The sequence below is a fragment of the Oryzias latipes genome, chromosome 5 (assembly GCF_053564925.1).
Source record: "Oryzias latipes strain Hd-rR chromosome 5, Olatipes_Hd-rR_3.1".
Taxonomy (NCBI): Eukaryota; Metazoa; Chordata; class Actinopteri; order Beloniformes; family Adrianichthyidae; genus Oryzias; species Oryzias latipes.
The window spans coordinates 11,440,254-11,457,129 of NC_136241.1; the positions used below are offsets into that span (position 1 = coordinate 11,440,254).

General features: G+C 38.2%; 1 protein-coding gene across 22 annotated transcripts in view; it reads right to left on the minus strand.

The window, feature by feature from the left end:
- The window catches only part of atp2b2 (ATPase plasma membrane Ca2+ transporting 2), a 144,126-nt gene that overhangs the window by 83,976 nt on the left and 43,274 nt on the right, over positions 1-16,876 (minus strand). For 12 of the 22 annotated variants that reach the window (XR_002873277.2, XR_013655951.1, XM_004068654.5 and 9 more), the window contains exon 1: positions 1,530-2,646. Coding sequence is in view for 20 of the 22 variants with exons in the window: in XM_004068654.5 (XP_004068702.1) it covers positions 1,530-1,728 (199 nt within the window). In the remaining 2 variants the exon portion in view is untranslated. Of the gene's footprint in view, positions 1-1,529; positions 2,647-16,876 lie in introns of those variants that run through there. The other 10 variants (XM_078947080.1, XM_078947075.1, XM_011474843.4 and 7 more) reach the window with 1 other exon arrangement.

Genomic DNA, 16,876 nt, shown 5'->3' on the forward strand with positions numbered 1-16,876 from the left:
TAAGACAATTTGGAAAACCCATGAGCAGCTCTGAAAAATTTTCCCAAAATGATCCATGTCATCGCCTGTTGGCTAAATAAGTTCCATAAAAACAAAACAATGTCAACATATTGTTTTTTTGTTTTGTTTTGTTTTATTAAGTCACACCAATTTGTTCTTTTTTTGGCTTCAGACAGGGAGTTGATGCTGAAATTGGAGTTTAAAAAGTTATGGACATGTAAACATTTGTGCAAGCTAACACACCTCATCCATTTATTTCTATTCATGCTATGTTCTGTTTAGGGTCAGGGGGTCTGGATCCTACCCCAGCATTTTCAAGCAAGATGCTTGACTTATGGATCTACTGACCCAGCTTAGAACTGATGAGCTTTTTGCCGACCCAGAGGTGAATGAAGAAGATTTGATGACCTTGCCAACACTGGAAAGAGTCTGATAGCATATAAAATAATGGGAATAAAGATACAGAAGCATAGTCAGTCTGCTTTACCGTGTCCTCATTGCCAGTTGACCAAGAAGGTGCTTGAGTGAAAGGAGGGTGTCAGGAAACACACTCTCATTTGACTATCACCTTTCAAGGTTATAGGGAACCTCCGATGTCACACATCGATTGAACGTGATCACTGACCTCAGAGTCAGGGCCTGTTGATCAATTAAGAAATCGCATTTTTGTGTGCATATGGGCAGATTCCAGCCAATATTTTTTTTTCTTCCAGGAAAACTAAATCACTTTGATATTTTATCAGAATGTAAAGTGCATTATAAATCAGATTTAATATTCTCATTTTTTTAAGAATTAATTGTAAGTTGTAATTGGATATCTTGAAGAAATTGAACAGAAAAGTAAATTTTTGTGCTTTAAGTTATTCTTGTGTATCCTGTGTTCTACCTGCTGAAAAAATGATCTCTTTGTTCTTTCTATTAGGATAAAAAAAGCATCAAAAAGCATCAAAATGTTTTTTTTTTAATATATTGCAATTTTTTTAAAAACTTAATTAAAACTTAAGGGAAAAAATACAACCATTTTGTTGCCGTCTTGTATCCTCAATTCACATTTGCCAACAAAACAGTTAGTTTAATGGGGCTAAGACCTTTCATAGTTGCAGCAACAACCTGCTGCTTCTCAGACCTGAGCTTAAAAAGGAGGCTGGTAAGCCAGGTTGGGATGCTTCTGTACAAGATGATGAGGCAGAAACTCTAAATTGCTAGAGAGGTCTGTGCTACAAATAGTTGAATTGTGAAGTATTTTTATTTCGCCTTAAACAGAACCATCCAGTCCCTCATGACTCCTCTACTTTACCCCATTGTTGGTTTACTTTTATGTGGCCAAGTTCAATCTCCTGTTGTAGCATCATTGTATCTGTGCTGTTTAATATCCATTTTTAATACGATAAACAGATAAAAGGGTAATTCAAAAATAAACTATAACAGATCAGAGAATATTAACCAAGTAATTGATCCACAGGTACAGGTTCTGTCACACACAACATCCACCCCAAGTAAAACAAGCAGTTTTACACACAAGAACTTACCTTCAGTGGGTGAGGTTTTGAGTCGTTTGCACAGTCCTTCTACTCCCCCATAATCTTCTTGGAGCTTGACCACCCCCTCTGTGCCACGCAGTTCCATCAACGAGCGCAGATCCATGACCGAGCAGCCAAAGTCTGCTGCATGGTTGCCCTCGTTTCTTTGGTTCTTGGCATAAAAATCGCTATTGGACATGTCCCCCATGATTTCAAACTAGTTGAGTCAGTCAGACTGATATTTGTTATTGCTTGTAGAATAAAAAGATTGCACAGCAGAGCTAAGTCCCATCCAAAAAAATCTCCAAAACAGGATTTTAAAAAGCCAGTAATTATCAAAAAAAAAAGGAAGGGAAGAAAACACCCTAAAGGGTTGAAGTAGGCAGACAAAGAAAAAAAAATGGGCAAAAAAATCCTAAGGGAACAAAGTGATGAGTTGCTTTTGTTTCAATAGCAAAAAATTTCAGCGATGAAAAAAAAAACAAGAAAAAAAAGGCTAAGTCAAAAAGACGAGAAAAAAGAAAGATGGAGCAGGGAGAGAAGAGGGAATGATAAATCACAAGTGGGGAGCATCCAGGTAAGCGTTGGACAGCCCCAGTGGTTAAGTCCTGAGAAGGGTAATAATGGTGGTTTCAAGTCCTGTTGGTCTCAGGCTCACCACGGCTGCCGTCCAGACCCACTCCATGTGTGGCTTCCCATTGCTGCAATTCTGCTCTTGCCTCCTCTGCTTCTCCGTCTCTACATGGTGGTCTTCTCCATCACCGCTACACAGAAAGAGAGAGAGAGAGAGAGATGGGGAGACAAATTCAGAAGATGAATTTGGAGAGGAGGAAAGGAGCCGGCTGAGAGAGAGCACAGGAATGAGTGTTGCCTTCTTAGGGCAGGAGTGAATGCAGCGGTAGAAAGTGCACGGCTGAAGGACAGCCTCCCCTGGCTGCTGCAGTAAGTGTGCCTCTGCTGTCTCTATCTGCTGCTGGTGCTGTTGGTGCTGCTAACCTCATTCTGAGCTCACGCACTATCAGAACAGAGAGAGCGAGGGTAGGAAAAAAAAGAAGGAAAGATGAGAGTGCTCGTTTCTGGTGCAGAGCAGAGGAGAAGTGTGCAGGAGGGAGGCTGGGGCTGCTCTGACGACAAAGCGGAGAGGCAGAACGTAACACTGTCACCGAGAGGATGGGCTGAGCTGTGAACCGGTCCCCTGCTATCTCACCAGCAAGGAAGCTGCCATTGCTTCCTTCAGTAACCAGCCTCATCTGTGCCATCGTGTTATATCACTGACACATTCTCTTTAGCCTGCTGTCTTAGAATACTTAACAAAAACACCAGCTTCATTCTTTATTTCTTTTAAGCTCAATGTGGCTCAGAAACACCAGAAAGTTAGAGTTTAATTTACTACAAGAAGACACTAATAGACTGGAAGCGGTTTACATGGTGGAAAGACCCAATCCTGGAAGCTCACATTGGTTTTCAGCTTGAATGCTACGTCATTCATCAGCAGATCGGATCTTTAAAAAAAGGAATTTTATTTCTCTGTTTCCACCTTAGTAGCATAACCTTTGACTTTACTAGAAGAGATAACAAATTACGATATCTTTGAATGTTCAAAGAAATCATTTTAAAGGCCCACCCCAATGAAAATTGTGTTTTGGTGATTTTGACATGTTCTTGTAGCATTTTTCTGATGATGGAGGACATTTATGAAGACAATTAAGCATAGAATTTCACTTCTGACTACTTTTTTATTCAAATCTTGGTGAATCAGGAGCAGATGAAAAAAATGCCATTTTAAAAAGCTTGTAGTTATTACATAGAAACTACAATTGCCAGGCCACAAGCTCCCTGCTCCGCTCCATTATCTTGCAGACAAATAGATTCACATACGTCTTCGTTTTCCTCGTCTGAGCTGGCATCTGGCTCAAAACTGTATGGCTGGATGGCTCCAATATTGCTCGACATTTTTGCTGCACCAGTAATGTTTGGTTGGGGTTGTGTCTTGGTCGCCCGGGGGGCGGTTGTTCCCTGCCTGTTCCCGTGTGGCGTTGGGGGAATTCCGGCTGCCGCTGCTGCTGCGGCGGGGGTATGGGAGTGGGGGTGGCTGGGCGCTCCTCCTCCTTCTTTTCACATTCCACCATCCATTTTAGAAGAACATAAACACTCACCTGAGCACAGGTGTTAGCTCACCTTTGCACTAATAGTTTGCATGATTGAATGAATGAAATATTTCACACTAGTTGGTTTAAAGGCATAGGTATGCGTTCGTGAACACTATCTGTTTTGTGTGCATGTTGACATGTGGACATTTTTGCGGCTAGCAGGTGTGTTGATAATATTTGAGTGTGTGTGAACAGGCCCCGCCCTTTTTGTACTACATTTGAACCGTACCGTAACGATAAACAACCAGTAAACCTGTCTGCTCTATGCTGCTTCATGGTCTTACCCCCCTTCCCCTCCTATTATCACCCTCCTACCCCCCCCTCTCTCTAACGTCCCTCTCTCTTCTTCCCCTCTTTCCTTTTCCGTCCGGTCCAACACCAAAGATTTTCAAACATGATTGAAATTAATAAATTTTGGCCTCAATTACAAAAGGGGTTTATTCAGACATACCTTTGGTTTGTCTGAAGATGAATAACCCCTCTTGTTAAAATAAAATATGTCCAACACAAGAGGCCCTCAGCTCTCATCTGTTTGCCTAGCTGTTGGACAGGACAAGTTAAAAAAAAAAAAAAAAAAAAAAAAAAAAAAAAAAAAAAGGGGTTGTGAGGGGCTGTAAGATAGCGGGAGAGAATATAAACAAAGGGACGATTGGAAGGCTTACTTCACCCCAACAGTCCTGCCCACAACCCAAAGGCAAATTTCTGATAAACTCCTGTCCTAGAAGGCGGCACAGGTTTTTATTCTGCTTAAAAACAGCATGATCATTATTAAAAGACCACTGGGAACGCTTCTACAATATATCAAAAGACGATTTGAGTGGGGGCTTTTTACAGCATAACATACATGAGGGAAAATCGTCAGTCTGACAGTTACAGTTCTGCCAACGGTCATTTAAACCTTGTGCTATCTTAGATGACCCCACCCTTACATTGATGTGTTCTCCCTACCATGACAAAGGTGGATAAAGGTGGAAAGATTTCATGTAATCCATGGACACCAGTGATGTTCTCAAATCATTGAAGAAAAAAGGTTCAGCGCACTGTCTAGTGGGTCTAGATGACCCTACTCCCAATGGTAACGTGCCTAGGATAGCACGAGGGTTACACAGTAAGCCAGTCACAGTGAAACATTTTCCTCTGTTAATTCCAAGCTCATGTCAGAAGTGAAGCTTTGGTGCAATTTCAGTGAGGAAGATCCACCTGACTTCCTGGTAAGTTGGGTTTTTATGTCACTCTCTGTACGCTACTCATCAACTAAGCCTTCACTAAAAACGAATAGCTAAATTCCCCGCATTTTCTTCTCAGCCAATCACAATCCTATTTTTGCTTTTAAATTAATGGATGTTTGCCACTATACATTTTAGACAGTTTTGTAGGCCCTCCTCCACACCGACCTACACCTGTGACCAATGCTTTGTCATGACTTGGCCCTAAACCACCATCAGCATTTAGGCTCAGGGATACATTCATCTATGGTCTGAGATTTTCCCACCAGCAAGTAGGCCCGGAGTCTAATTGCCAAAGACAACAGACTAATTTCATGCACATCTTTTGTATCACAAATAAATCTTTTATTCGTTTAAGATCTCCACTTATTGAAATGTGTTTGTGTGCTCAGTAAAGCATTTATATTCTGCAATGCATTTGACTTCCGCCATGAACAACTACAGTAGTGCATCACTTACACAGCTAATTTCAATACACAAACAAGAGGTCCTTAATTGCGTCTTTATATGCTAAATGGTAAATATATAGCGTTTTCTACCTTAATCGAAGGCCCAAAGCACTTTACAGTCACTGTCCCATTCACCCAGTCTCACACACACATTCACACACCGGTGGCGGCTCCATATATGACACGGAGTGCTATCAGCTGTAAATGTACCCACAGTATTAATACTTTTTAAATCCACAGAAAAGAGGAAAGTTCACCATGGATTTCATTTGAATGTATTCTATCCGAATAAATAAAGAGATAAACACCTTTTCTTATTAATTGTGTACAAAAACTAATCATTAAATAAAGTTCACAAAAACTGTCTCTAATTATTGTTGTGTAAGTCTTTATTTCTAGTCAGTAACATGTGACTCAGCCAGCATCACACTGATCCACTCAAAGGTTCAACATTAATATCATTACCTAAAGGAAACATTTGCCTTCCAGCTGCCCTTTATCCCCTCCCACCCACACAGAGGGGGACCAAAGAGAGGAGGGGGGAAATCAAAGGACCCTGGTCTTGTATTTTGCTGAACCCTGCAGTGACTCGCGCTACTGTCTTTCTGCCATCTGTAAATAAGTCCTCTTGAGCTTTTGAGAAGACGTCATGCGCAGTAAACATTTTGCTCATTTAAAACAATGATAAAAACAAGCAAAAACCCAATACAAAGTCAGCCATCGGTGTGCTAATTTGCCATTGACTAGATGCTTAAATGCTCTGATCCTCTTTTTACCCTGTAAGAATACCAAGGCAGCAGGGGCAACCTTATCACTTGAGCCTGTCGTTCCTGGGGTTTTCACATCATAAAACTGACAATGAACCCCTGCCACAGAGAAATTATGTCCTAAAAAACAACTCAGGGTTTTTGATTCTGTCTAAAAACTATATAATCATAAACAAAAGAACACTTTACAATAAAAAAAAAACTTTACAATAGATCAAAACATAGTTGAGGTGCGACTTGAGGCAGTAGCACCTCAGCTTAAAGAACTTCTGCTTTATTAACAAAACAATAATAAAACTGAAATAGGTCATTTTAATCCTTTCATTTGTTATGTCCTTCCACTCTTCTCTTCTCATTTGCCTCCCTTCCAATGTCTTCTGCCCTCCTCTCCCCAAATAGCTTCCCACAAAGCTTAGCGGGAACTTTACCCTTAATTTTGCTTTGAAAAACAATCACCTCAGTCAGCTACATTTAGTCATTAGCAGACGCTTTTGTCCAAAACAAATTCTTAAAAAATGTTAAGAAACATTTTATATGCAAGAAGTTTTTTTCAGGTAACAGGTGAGGGCAGTAAGTCACTTGTTTTTCTGTTACTTGCTTGAGTGTCGTGATGGAAACTGTTTATGAGCTGTAAGTCATCCTGGGGCAGTGAACGCATCTAAACAAGTGGCAAGCATTTCCTAAATTGGTCGGAGGGATCAGCGAGGTGATGATTCCAGGTACGATGATGCATGAGGGACTGGTTAGACCCAAATATGTGCTGGAGCATGACACAGCAGGATGGTGAAAGAGCCTGTCAACATGTGTGTACACATCAATAGGAGGGAGACACTTCCCTGCCCCATGGGATGCAGCTCTGTCTGTTAATGAGCGCCTGTTTTTTCTGAACTTACGATGGCAGACAGCTCTCACAAAGACACTAAAACATCAAAAAGTTAAAAAAGACATTTGTTCCATCTAAAGACTTTACTAAGCATCTTTTTTTTAATATAATTTTGTATTAGCTGATGTTAATTGTTGTTGTTATTTAAAATATAAGGGTTTTCTGATAGTTTGCTAAACCAATAAAAAAAAGCTGATAAAGCTTTGTTTTCTGTTTTTTCTCCTTTTAACCCAATCATCTTTGATGGACAATAAGGTCCCATCAATGTTGTCAGTAGTCTTCATGTGCCAAAGAAGATACAAATATTCTAAAAAATGTTAAAGATAAACAAGCATACTTTCCCCATAGCTGAACATCTGTCCTAAGGAGAAAAATACAAAAATATGTGCATTACATTTGACAATATACCAATAGTGCTAAAGAAGCATTGTTTTCACATCCTGTTGGTCTATATTTCTCAGTTGGTCAATCCATCAATCTTGTAACTAGATGATGTAGAATCAAACAGGAATCTTGTTTCTGAGGAGGCAACCCTGACCCTGAGTAAATACTAGCATTAAAAAGGTTTACATTTTTGCAAAGATACCTAAGAAAAAGGGAAAAAAATGAAGACAATTATGTCCTGTTGAGATTCTGATTTAATGTTTTCCGACAAAAAAAAAAAACAGTTTATCAAAGTGTTTACAAAGTATCTATACAACCTGTCCAGCAAATGTCAATTTATTGGTATTGAGTAAAGCATGTCCTGCTGCAGGATCCTTCTGTCTGCCAGCTTGCAGATGAGCCAATTCCTATGCATAATCGTTGGCATGCCCCCCACAATTTCACATTGAGTAAGAAAAAAATCTGAATAAACACAAGACAAAAGTGCACATAGAATAATGGACAGCTTTTCGTCCTAAGGTGAAAGACACACTTAATGGGGCTTCATGAACTTGAACACCATATGGAATCGACACTGAAATGGGAAGCTCCAACGCCAGATGCTAATACCATCTGATAGCAGCACTGCGTTGTGTTTGCCTCATAAAACCCACATGCAAAAAGCAGAGAAGTGTTTCATAACTGAGGTGTAAAGAGTGCTGCTGTTGCCTCCACAACATCATTTTTTATCTTCTGGTCAAATTTGTAAAGCCTGTCCTTTAATCATTTTCAGGATAGCATTATGTAATTACAGCATGTCCCTATCTATCATCAATATAGGGTTTTAGGGAAGTACATTCACTAAACATTCAAAAGACATAAATATGAAACATGTATGTATCTATGATATTTAGGAATATTTGGGATTTTAGGAAACGAAACTAGATAGCAAGTGTGATTTAAATGCAACCTGATAGCATGATTGTTGTCTCCCATCAGAAATATTTTATTGTGAATTTACTGCACATGCTATTTTAAGCAAGTCTGACTTTTTTTTTTCTTTTAGTTCTTCACTGATCTGTCTGCAGGTTTGCTGCATTTTGCAACACAATGACAAAGACCAGAGATTATTCATGAAGCATTCCTCTTTACATGCATCTTTTGCCCAGACTCATACTTGTTCAGTAGTGGACATTTTGCTGCCCTCCATGGAGGGGGATATGGGCAATGAGAGTCGAAGCTCATTGCCCAAGCATCTGTCACTAAATGTCCTTGAGCAGAGTGAGGCAGGGCTGTGCTCACTGCATCAGTACCACCAGCATCACAGATGCACAGCCCCCCCTACCTTTGACAAAAAATAGTGCAAAACTGACTGCTCACCTGCATGCTAGTGAAACGGGATATAATGTCTGTCACTTTTAATATAAAACAAAGCCTTGCTTGTAGGATAAATCGACATCCTGCTACAATTAAAGCTTTCATAATTCAATGCAAATATTTAAGCAAAGGATTTGGCAGCATAATATTCATGAACTCTGTGGAACGTTAAATCAGGTCAGTGGTGTTTTTTTCTTTATACTCTTTATTTGTAATCATTTGTAAGGAAGAAACCATCCAAATGAGGCTTTTTTTGTCCACACCTAATTGAAGTTACTGTAGAAGCAAAATTTTGATAGGAGAACCCACATAACTAACATGACCTAGAAAAATATTACATAATTACATTATTTTATGCAAAATAAAGACAGATGTTGTCCTGAAAATGATCTGATATGTCAGGAAAGATTAATTAAATCTGATACATAAATAAATGTATGCATTAATTCAGAAATGTTGTTAATCTTTTAATAATGTAACACTTGAACAAGTGGTGAAAGCAGCTGCATTGCACCACTGAATGAAACATTAAGTTCTGACACAGATAGAGGAGACAACATGCAAGCTAAATACCTTGTCAGTCCCCATCAGTGCAATATAATTGGGTTGAAACTAGCTGTCATGCTAAAATAGTTTGCCAGGAAGCCTGACAGATACTGATTTCTCTGGCAGCCAATGAGGAAAGTAAAAATGATCCTGGAAAAAAGGTGAAGAAATAGGTCTTACAAAAGCTGAGATATTTGCACACAGAGGGGAATGGTTTGCTTTTTGTGTGCTAAGCCCATGCCTGCTTACCCACCAGACCTTTGAAATCTTTTGGCCAAACAAGCTCCATGACTGCAAGGCTTTTTCTGTGTCACTGAAGAAATGAAACTGATGATGGAAATGCCAGTATCTGTTACAAGTGTGTGATGGGTGATGGTGGAGGAGGCACTGAGTGGTAGGAGCCTTCTCCCCAATGAAACGTGTTTAGGTTTATTTTAAAAAGTGTCTGAATGTCATTGAGCCACTGGAAGACACTCCAGTCCTCCCAACAGTCGCATGCCTGTCTGTGTTTCTCAGGGCAGGCACACATATGGTCACAGACACCCATTGTGTCTAAGTCTGCTTTATTGCCATCCTCTGCTTTCACTGTAAATAAACTTTGTCTACTCTGTATTATTCATAGCCTATGTGTCAATTGGATGAGGTTGTAGAATAACATGGAGGAAAGTATCAAAATGAGTAAAAATGTTACCCAATTAAAAAATAAATACAAACTGAAGATTTTGGAAGCATAAATTTGAAAATGAGAAGCCTAATAATTCCCAGTTAATACATCATAGTGATCAGTCATCGCATTCATCGTATTGCGTCCCACCCACAATCAGGTGGTCTACATAAAGCTGCGGTTTGGCTGGTGACTGTTCGCGATAACTGCGACAAATTTCTTCTACTAATTATCTACTACTACTAGTTACTAATTAGAGCCAGATGACGCGATTGTCATAAGTGTTTTAGTGGTTTGGTACTTCACCATAGTGATAAAAAGGGATCTTTGAGATTCTGTTTTTGTATACAGACAGCTTGTTTGTTTTTTTCATATGTTAAGTGTTTCTGAAAATGCTTGCATCTATTTAAATAAATTTGTGGTTAGTCAATGGTGCAGGCAAGACAAGGCAGGTGGTAGATCAGTGTCACAAGAACAGGCAGACGGGTGGTTCCAATTTCAGCAGGTTTTAGTAGCTCAGTTAAACGTTCACAAAGCTAAACCAAGGTCAGGCAGGCAGGGGTCAATAACAAGCATGGGAGCTTTAAAGAAGAATCAGGATTCAAGTAAGATTTGGGGCTGGCGAAAGGCAAACGGGGTCAGAGACAAAACAGGGTCAGGAAATCAGAAGACCAGGTGAGAGTATAACACTCTGTAATGTAGGCTGAGCGGCACAAACAATGAGACAATGTACGGACAATCATGGCTTGTGATCTTTTTTTTGTGTTTATGTGAATAATGAAGAACGTGTCAAATGTGTAAAAAGGAATAAATATGGTCAAATTTAGAATGGCAATTAATAAGATTCTTTTCGACTCACTCCTTTTTCAAGCAATTCTTCACTTTCATGTTAACTGTTTTGTTTTGTGCTTGAAAATAAAAGGAAATTAATCAAATAATAATTTTTACTTCTTTGATTATGAAACAGTAAAGTAGTATTCTTCTATTTTGTTGGTGGTCCTGTAAAGAATTATATTGAATTTATTACTATTTGTTAACCTTTTCTCGGGCAAAGTTAAAAAAAAAAGAACAAACTGACTAAAATCCTTCTTTAATTAGGGAATACAACATTGCTTGCATGGAGCATGGATTTTTTTTCAACAAAGTGGGGTTTTTTTTGTTGTTTTTTCTTTTTTATTTTTTCCTGGGCAGAAGCAGTGTTTTTTGTCAGATTTTAATGTAAGGATTCAATGGTTTATTTATGAGTCCAACCTTTTTTTTTTAGCTTGAATCACTAATTACAGTAAATTGGTTACAAAATATTTTGACGACTAATTTTATGTTTGACTGAATTGCGCTCTGTCTATGAAATTGAACACTAGTGAATTAGAATTGAATCGATTCGCTTTTCAGTGAAACCCGGGGCTGAACCTTAAAACTCCGACATCGACACGATGGGAACAACAGTATAGAGCTTTTCCAAACAGGCATAATTAATGCACTTAAACAATCACAACCACATACCTCTTACTGTGTATTACTTACACAGCAATAAAACAATGAAAAAATGATAATCAACATTATTATTATCTTTCTTTGTAAAAACAAGCACACTTAGTTGTTTCAGAACAGAATTAGGGAGGTGTTTACAATTTCTGAGCAAACTTTGGAATCAGTCTTTTGAGCAACAGCTTCTCAGGCTGCAAGGTAATTTTTCTATCTAAAAGAACCCTGCTGTTGCTGCCATGTAGCTTCATTTATGAAATAAGCCCAGGAAAAGGGGCCATTAGTCCTTTACAAGATTGCTAAAGAAGCACTGGGATTTTTTTAAACTATTCATAAACCAGATATTAGAATTTTTCAAATCCTTTTCTGTTCAGATTTTACCCCAAATATGGGGCAAGAATAAAAAAAAAAAAAAGAGAGGTGTTCATTCAAGTTTGGAGCTTATGTTTTGCATTTTTTCATCCGTTTAATTTTCAGGTTTGCATCTACTGGATGAGTAGGTATCAGTCATTAGGCTAATTGCTTAGTTATACATATCGAGCAGTGTATGAAATAACCAGGATTACATTTATTCCTGGCCCCATGGTCATACGATTCTGTAATCATTTGGGTTCCTACATGTATTGTCTGGCCGTATATGACAGGAGGTCTGGAAAAGGGTGAGAGCTCCTGCAGCACCATAGATCCATTTTAGAGCAATGATGAAAGGTTTGCTCACATATTACACACTAACACACACATCTGAACTGTTCTCCCCACTGTTTCCAAGTTTGTTTGCAGAAGATTTAAAGCTAATGTGGTTAAAAAAAAAGACTAACATTTCCTGGTTTCTGGCACTAGTGCTCAAAATGATGTGACTCTAAAGCCTAATATTTAAGATTTTGTTTAATATTTAGCTAATATTTTTTAGGGTTACTTCTATATTTTTTAGAGACGATAACTGGCATGATAAAGAATGTATCAGGGTTCCAACACTCACCTCTGTAAATGTCATGTAAAATTTGCACCGTCAGAAAAAAAGGGCTTCCAGCAGCCCCCACCTCAACACATAGTTCTGGATTCAGTGCCCTTTCTGCAATGACCCTCATGTTATAAAAGCAACCTTGCTTTGTCACTACATCTACACTATGGAAGTACTAATTATTAAGAAACAGAAGTGGCTTTTAAAGGCTAATTGAGTGTACCCCTATCTTCCAGCATGTATTTCCCTGGGGGATAAATCCTCAACCTTTTAGTTCTCATTTGCTTCTGTAATGATAAAAAAAGTGTTTCCAGCAAACAGAAAGTAAAGAGAAGAAAAAACAAAATAAAAAGGAACTAATGTTTTACCATGTCGTTTACATTCATCTGTCACTGCTTTAGTAACAGTTTGAGGAATTTTTTTTTTGTTTTGTTTTTTAATTAAAAGGTGCAGTTGGTCTTGGTCTATGGGTTAAGGCTGTAGACAGTTTGCAGTTACACCCCACGTGACTTTGTCCAGCCCTGCAAGTCCCGCTGGATTAACTATGATATGCTAAACTGTGAGCTATCATCCTCCAACACCTGTTCTGAGGATAGTAAAGCATTCACCTTTGTTATGTATTATAGAACTACAAAGTTGTTAAAAATAGGAAACACAGTTAAAAGTGGTGGATAGAAGATAGATGAGAATAAATGAAGGGTGGCTGTGATGCAGAGGTAGAGCGGTCGACCTCTGATTGAAGGATCACAGGTTCAGTTCCAGCTTTGTCTGCCCGTGTATTGAAGCGTCAAGGAACTGAACCCCATATTGTTTTTGATGTTTGTAGGTACGTGGCCTGAAAACAGCCTAAATGCTTGACAAATGTCACACATGCTACATCAGCCTAATCACTTATCTTTTGATGATTTTAGGTGAAATAGTGAACGCTAATAAAGAATAATATACTTTGCTTTGTTGAATAGCATCTGCCGTGTCATGGTTTAGTAGAAGATTGAAGATGAACTAAGTAAAATAAGTTTAAGGCAGCCCTGCAAAGGATATAAAGGTACAAAATAAGAAGGAAACCATGAAAGGTTTTAAGAGTATCTGTGTAATATGTAAAGTGAGGCTCACAGTCAAAAACCATCTTGGCTTATTCAGTAATAAAACAATTATTTGATACTTAATATCTTTCAGCAAGTGATGGTTCAAAGTCTCAAGTATTCCACTTAGTCTTGCTTGAGCAAACAAATGTACATTTGCCTGAATTCTATTTAGCATTAAATCACAAACCACTGAAATTGGAAAGAAACTGGACAAAATTATGTAATTTAGGTTTTTCTGATCTCAAACAAAAAACAATTCTAACTCAGCACTTACTTTTAAATACCAAAAAGAGGTTTTGCTCTCTCAGCTCTGTTATAATTCTCACAAAGAGCTTTAAAAAAACACACACATTTGTTGTTTACTTGACTTTTTTAATTATTCTGATTCTTTGAATTATCTTGATCATTAAACATATGTTTACACAATGGTAACTTAAAGAGACAGGTGCAATTATTTAAAATAATCTTTTTTTATGGACACTGTTTGCTATGAACTGCAGGCAGTTTGATGTTAATAAGAAGTGGATGTAGAACTAGAAAGCAATCTAACCTACTCTTTAAGAGTTTAATGCCATTTCTGCTCAAAATCTTTGATTAGAACTGACTGAAGTTTATTTGATATTTTCTTTTATTTTACCAGAGCATTTATGGATCATTAAAAATTTTTTTTTTTTTGTTACTTTGAAAAATAACAAGAAAGACAAATATTCTTCCAGCAAATTTGACCAAAGTTCTCCAACTCTAATGCTGCAACTTCATTTCCAATTGTTTGCTATGTAAAACAGTGCATCTCATTGCACATAGACCCACACACAGTGAATTCACACACAAGCACATGCTCCCATTAACTTTCTACAACAAGGTGACTGGAGGCAGACAAGAAATGTTGTTGCACTCTCCTTGCTCTAGATGAGCCTGTAGAACTCATGAGGGACTTATTGGTCTAATTAAATTCAACACATGCAGACTAAATGAGGAAGAGGAGGAGTAAAAAAAGAGGAGAAGAAAGAAAAGAAGCAATAGAGGATAAGTGTGTAATAATGGTTCCTTGAAGTAAAGCTTTAAAACTGTTTCATGAAAAAAAGCTTAAGATCCAGATTGAGGTGTAAAGCAACGTTTTTCCTAAGTTTTCCAAAAGGACTAATGGTTTCTGTTTTATTCCCATCTTTTTGACAATTTAAAGTTTGTGGTGATCAAGAAAACACATTAACTTTTCTCTGTGATAAAACAGAATTTTCCAAATCCGTAAATTATAAACAAATTTTGTTTGTGATGCTAGCAAACCATAAAAGGCGTTCACCAAAATTTACTTTCCAAAATACAACCCCATTAATGGCAGTACTTTCTCCTTCAATCGGTAACTCCATTTCTATTTTTTCATCCAAACTGGTTATATTTGTAGATCTAATGGGGGAAAAAATGGGAAAATTCTTACAGTCTTTAGAATTTAGATCTGATGATGAGTTAAGAAACCAGATTTGGAAACTGCTAGACCATTGACTGTATGTGAGAACTGGGCTGAGTGAACAACCCCCCGCCCCCATTGAGTTTCAAACAGGAAGTACCCACTAGCTCCAAAATGTCAAAATCCCAAAGACTTCTATTGAGAAATGAACTCGGTCACTATACTTGTCAGACTAACCATTTTTGCTCTGCTACCTTTTTTAAATGTGTTCTTGCTAATCCTAATTTATTTTTCTTATTATTTTTATAAGTTATTCACATTTTAAACTGATCACTGCACTGCACTGGATGCCTCAATAAAAGTAGGTGGTGCTTAGTGATCCCATGTCAAGTGTTCGAAACGTTTGATTGACAGATTCCCCCAAAGCCAATTTCAGTCCTCACCGACTTCCTACAAGCTCACTCATGATTGGCGAGAGTGGTTGCCATAGAAACTGTGACTCTGACAGACTTTGACAATTCACTGCTTACTGACATAAACTGGCCCCAACATGGTGGCGTCTATTTGCCAAAAAATTGGCAACTGAATTGACTTAATTTTGTTGGAGCCAGAAGTAAGCCATGTTTTTATAAGTGACATCACACTATCTGGTCCAGTTCTTTTATACAGTCAATGGTTTTATTAACTCCTAATTTTGAATTTCAAAAGGATTTCTAAAAGAAAAACACACATATACAGTTTTGCCATGGAATGACCTCTGACCCTCATAGTGGCCTGGAGGGACGGTGTGAGATCAGAGTCCCTGGAACTGCATCTCCACGTCGGTTTAGATACCGGTACATTGATGACACATGGGTCCAATAATATTTATTGAACAACTATGTAAGATTCAGCCCTGAAAAACACCAAGGACAATTGCTGATACTTCTTGGACCCCTCTGTACATATCAAGGATGGCAGAAATTTTGAATCATCCACCAATCCCTCGAGTGTAAGCCAGAAGCAATCAGAACATTACACCACCAGGCAGACATAACTATCAACTCAGACAGAATCACTAAGAAATGAGCCACACTAACACTGCCATCAAGTCCTGTGGTTATCCCCGCTGGATTTTATTGAGAAAATAAGAACTTTACAGATACCCGAAAAGAAGGAAAGTCACAGAGAAATGTCATTCTTTTCTTATGTTTCAGGTAAGTTTGAGAAACTCAGAAGGATCTTCACCGAACCTGATATCCATCACATCCCAAGGACAAAACACAGAGGGAAAAGCAGAACAATATGGTTAATTCCAGTGGTCCCCCCCCCCAAACCCAACCTACACTTTTCTATTTTTTTATAATCTGATTTGAAGAAGTTTATTTTACTACTTGATTCTCCCAACTTCATCCGACTGATTCTGTGAAGTCATAAATGGCATATCTTATTAAAGGACCTTCCCTACTTTGCTTGAAGGCCCAAAGTGCTTTAAAGTCACAGTCCCATTCACTCATCCATACAAACTGATGAACACTGGCACTGGCTACCAGGAGCAATGTGAGGTTCAGTGTCTTGCCCAACACATAAGCGGGCAGGGCGACAATTAAACCTGCAATCTGCAGATCAGAGGTCAACCACTCTACCTTCTCACCACAGCTGTCAAAGATACTTTTACTTTCTGAAAGCAACTGGGCCAACCCCTAAATTTAACCCCCCATGTTAGCAAAGTTAACAGAACAATAGTAATTAAAAAAAAAAAAAAAGTTTTAGAAAGTTTTTTTTTGCAGGAAAGATCCAGATGAAGAGCCTGGATTTAAGAAACAAAGACTAGGAATCTTTACTCAAATGTTTTGATTTCATTGCAACAGTTGTTCCAACACACCATCATAATAATAATGCATAATAATGCTTCCAGCCCTTTAATGTTACAAATACATTTCTAATAAAGTTGGTCAAATGGTCGTTTAACATTTATGATTGGATTCAGAAAATACCAGTTTTAGTGACAGTTTT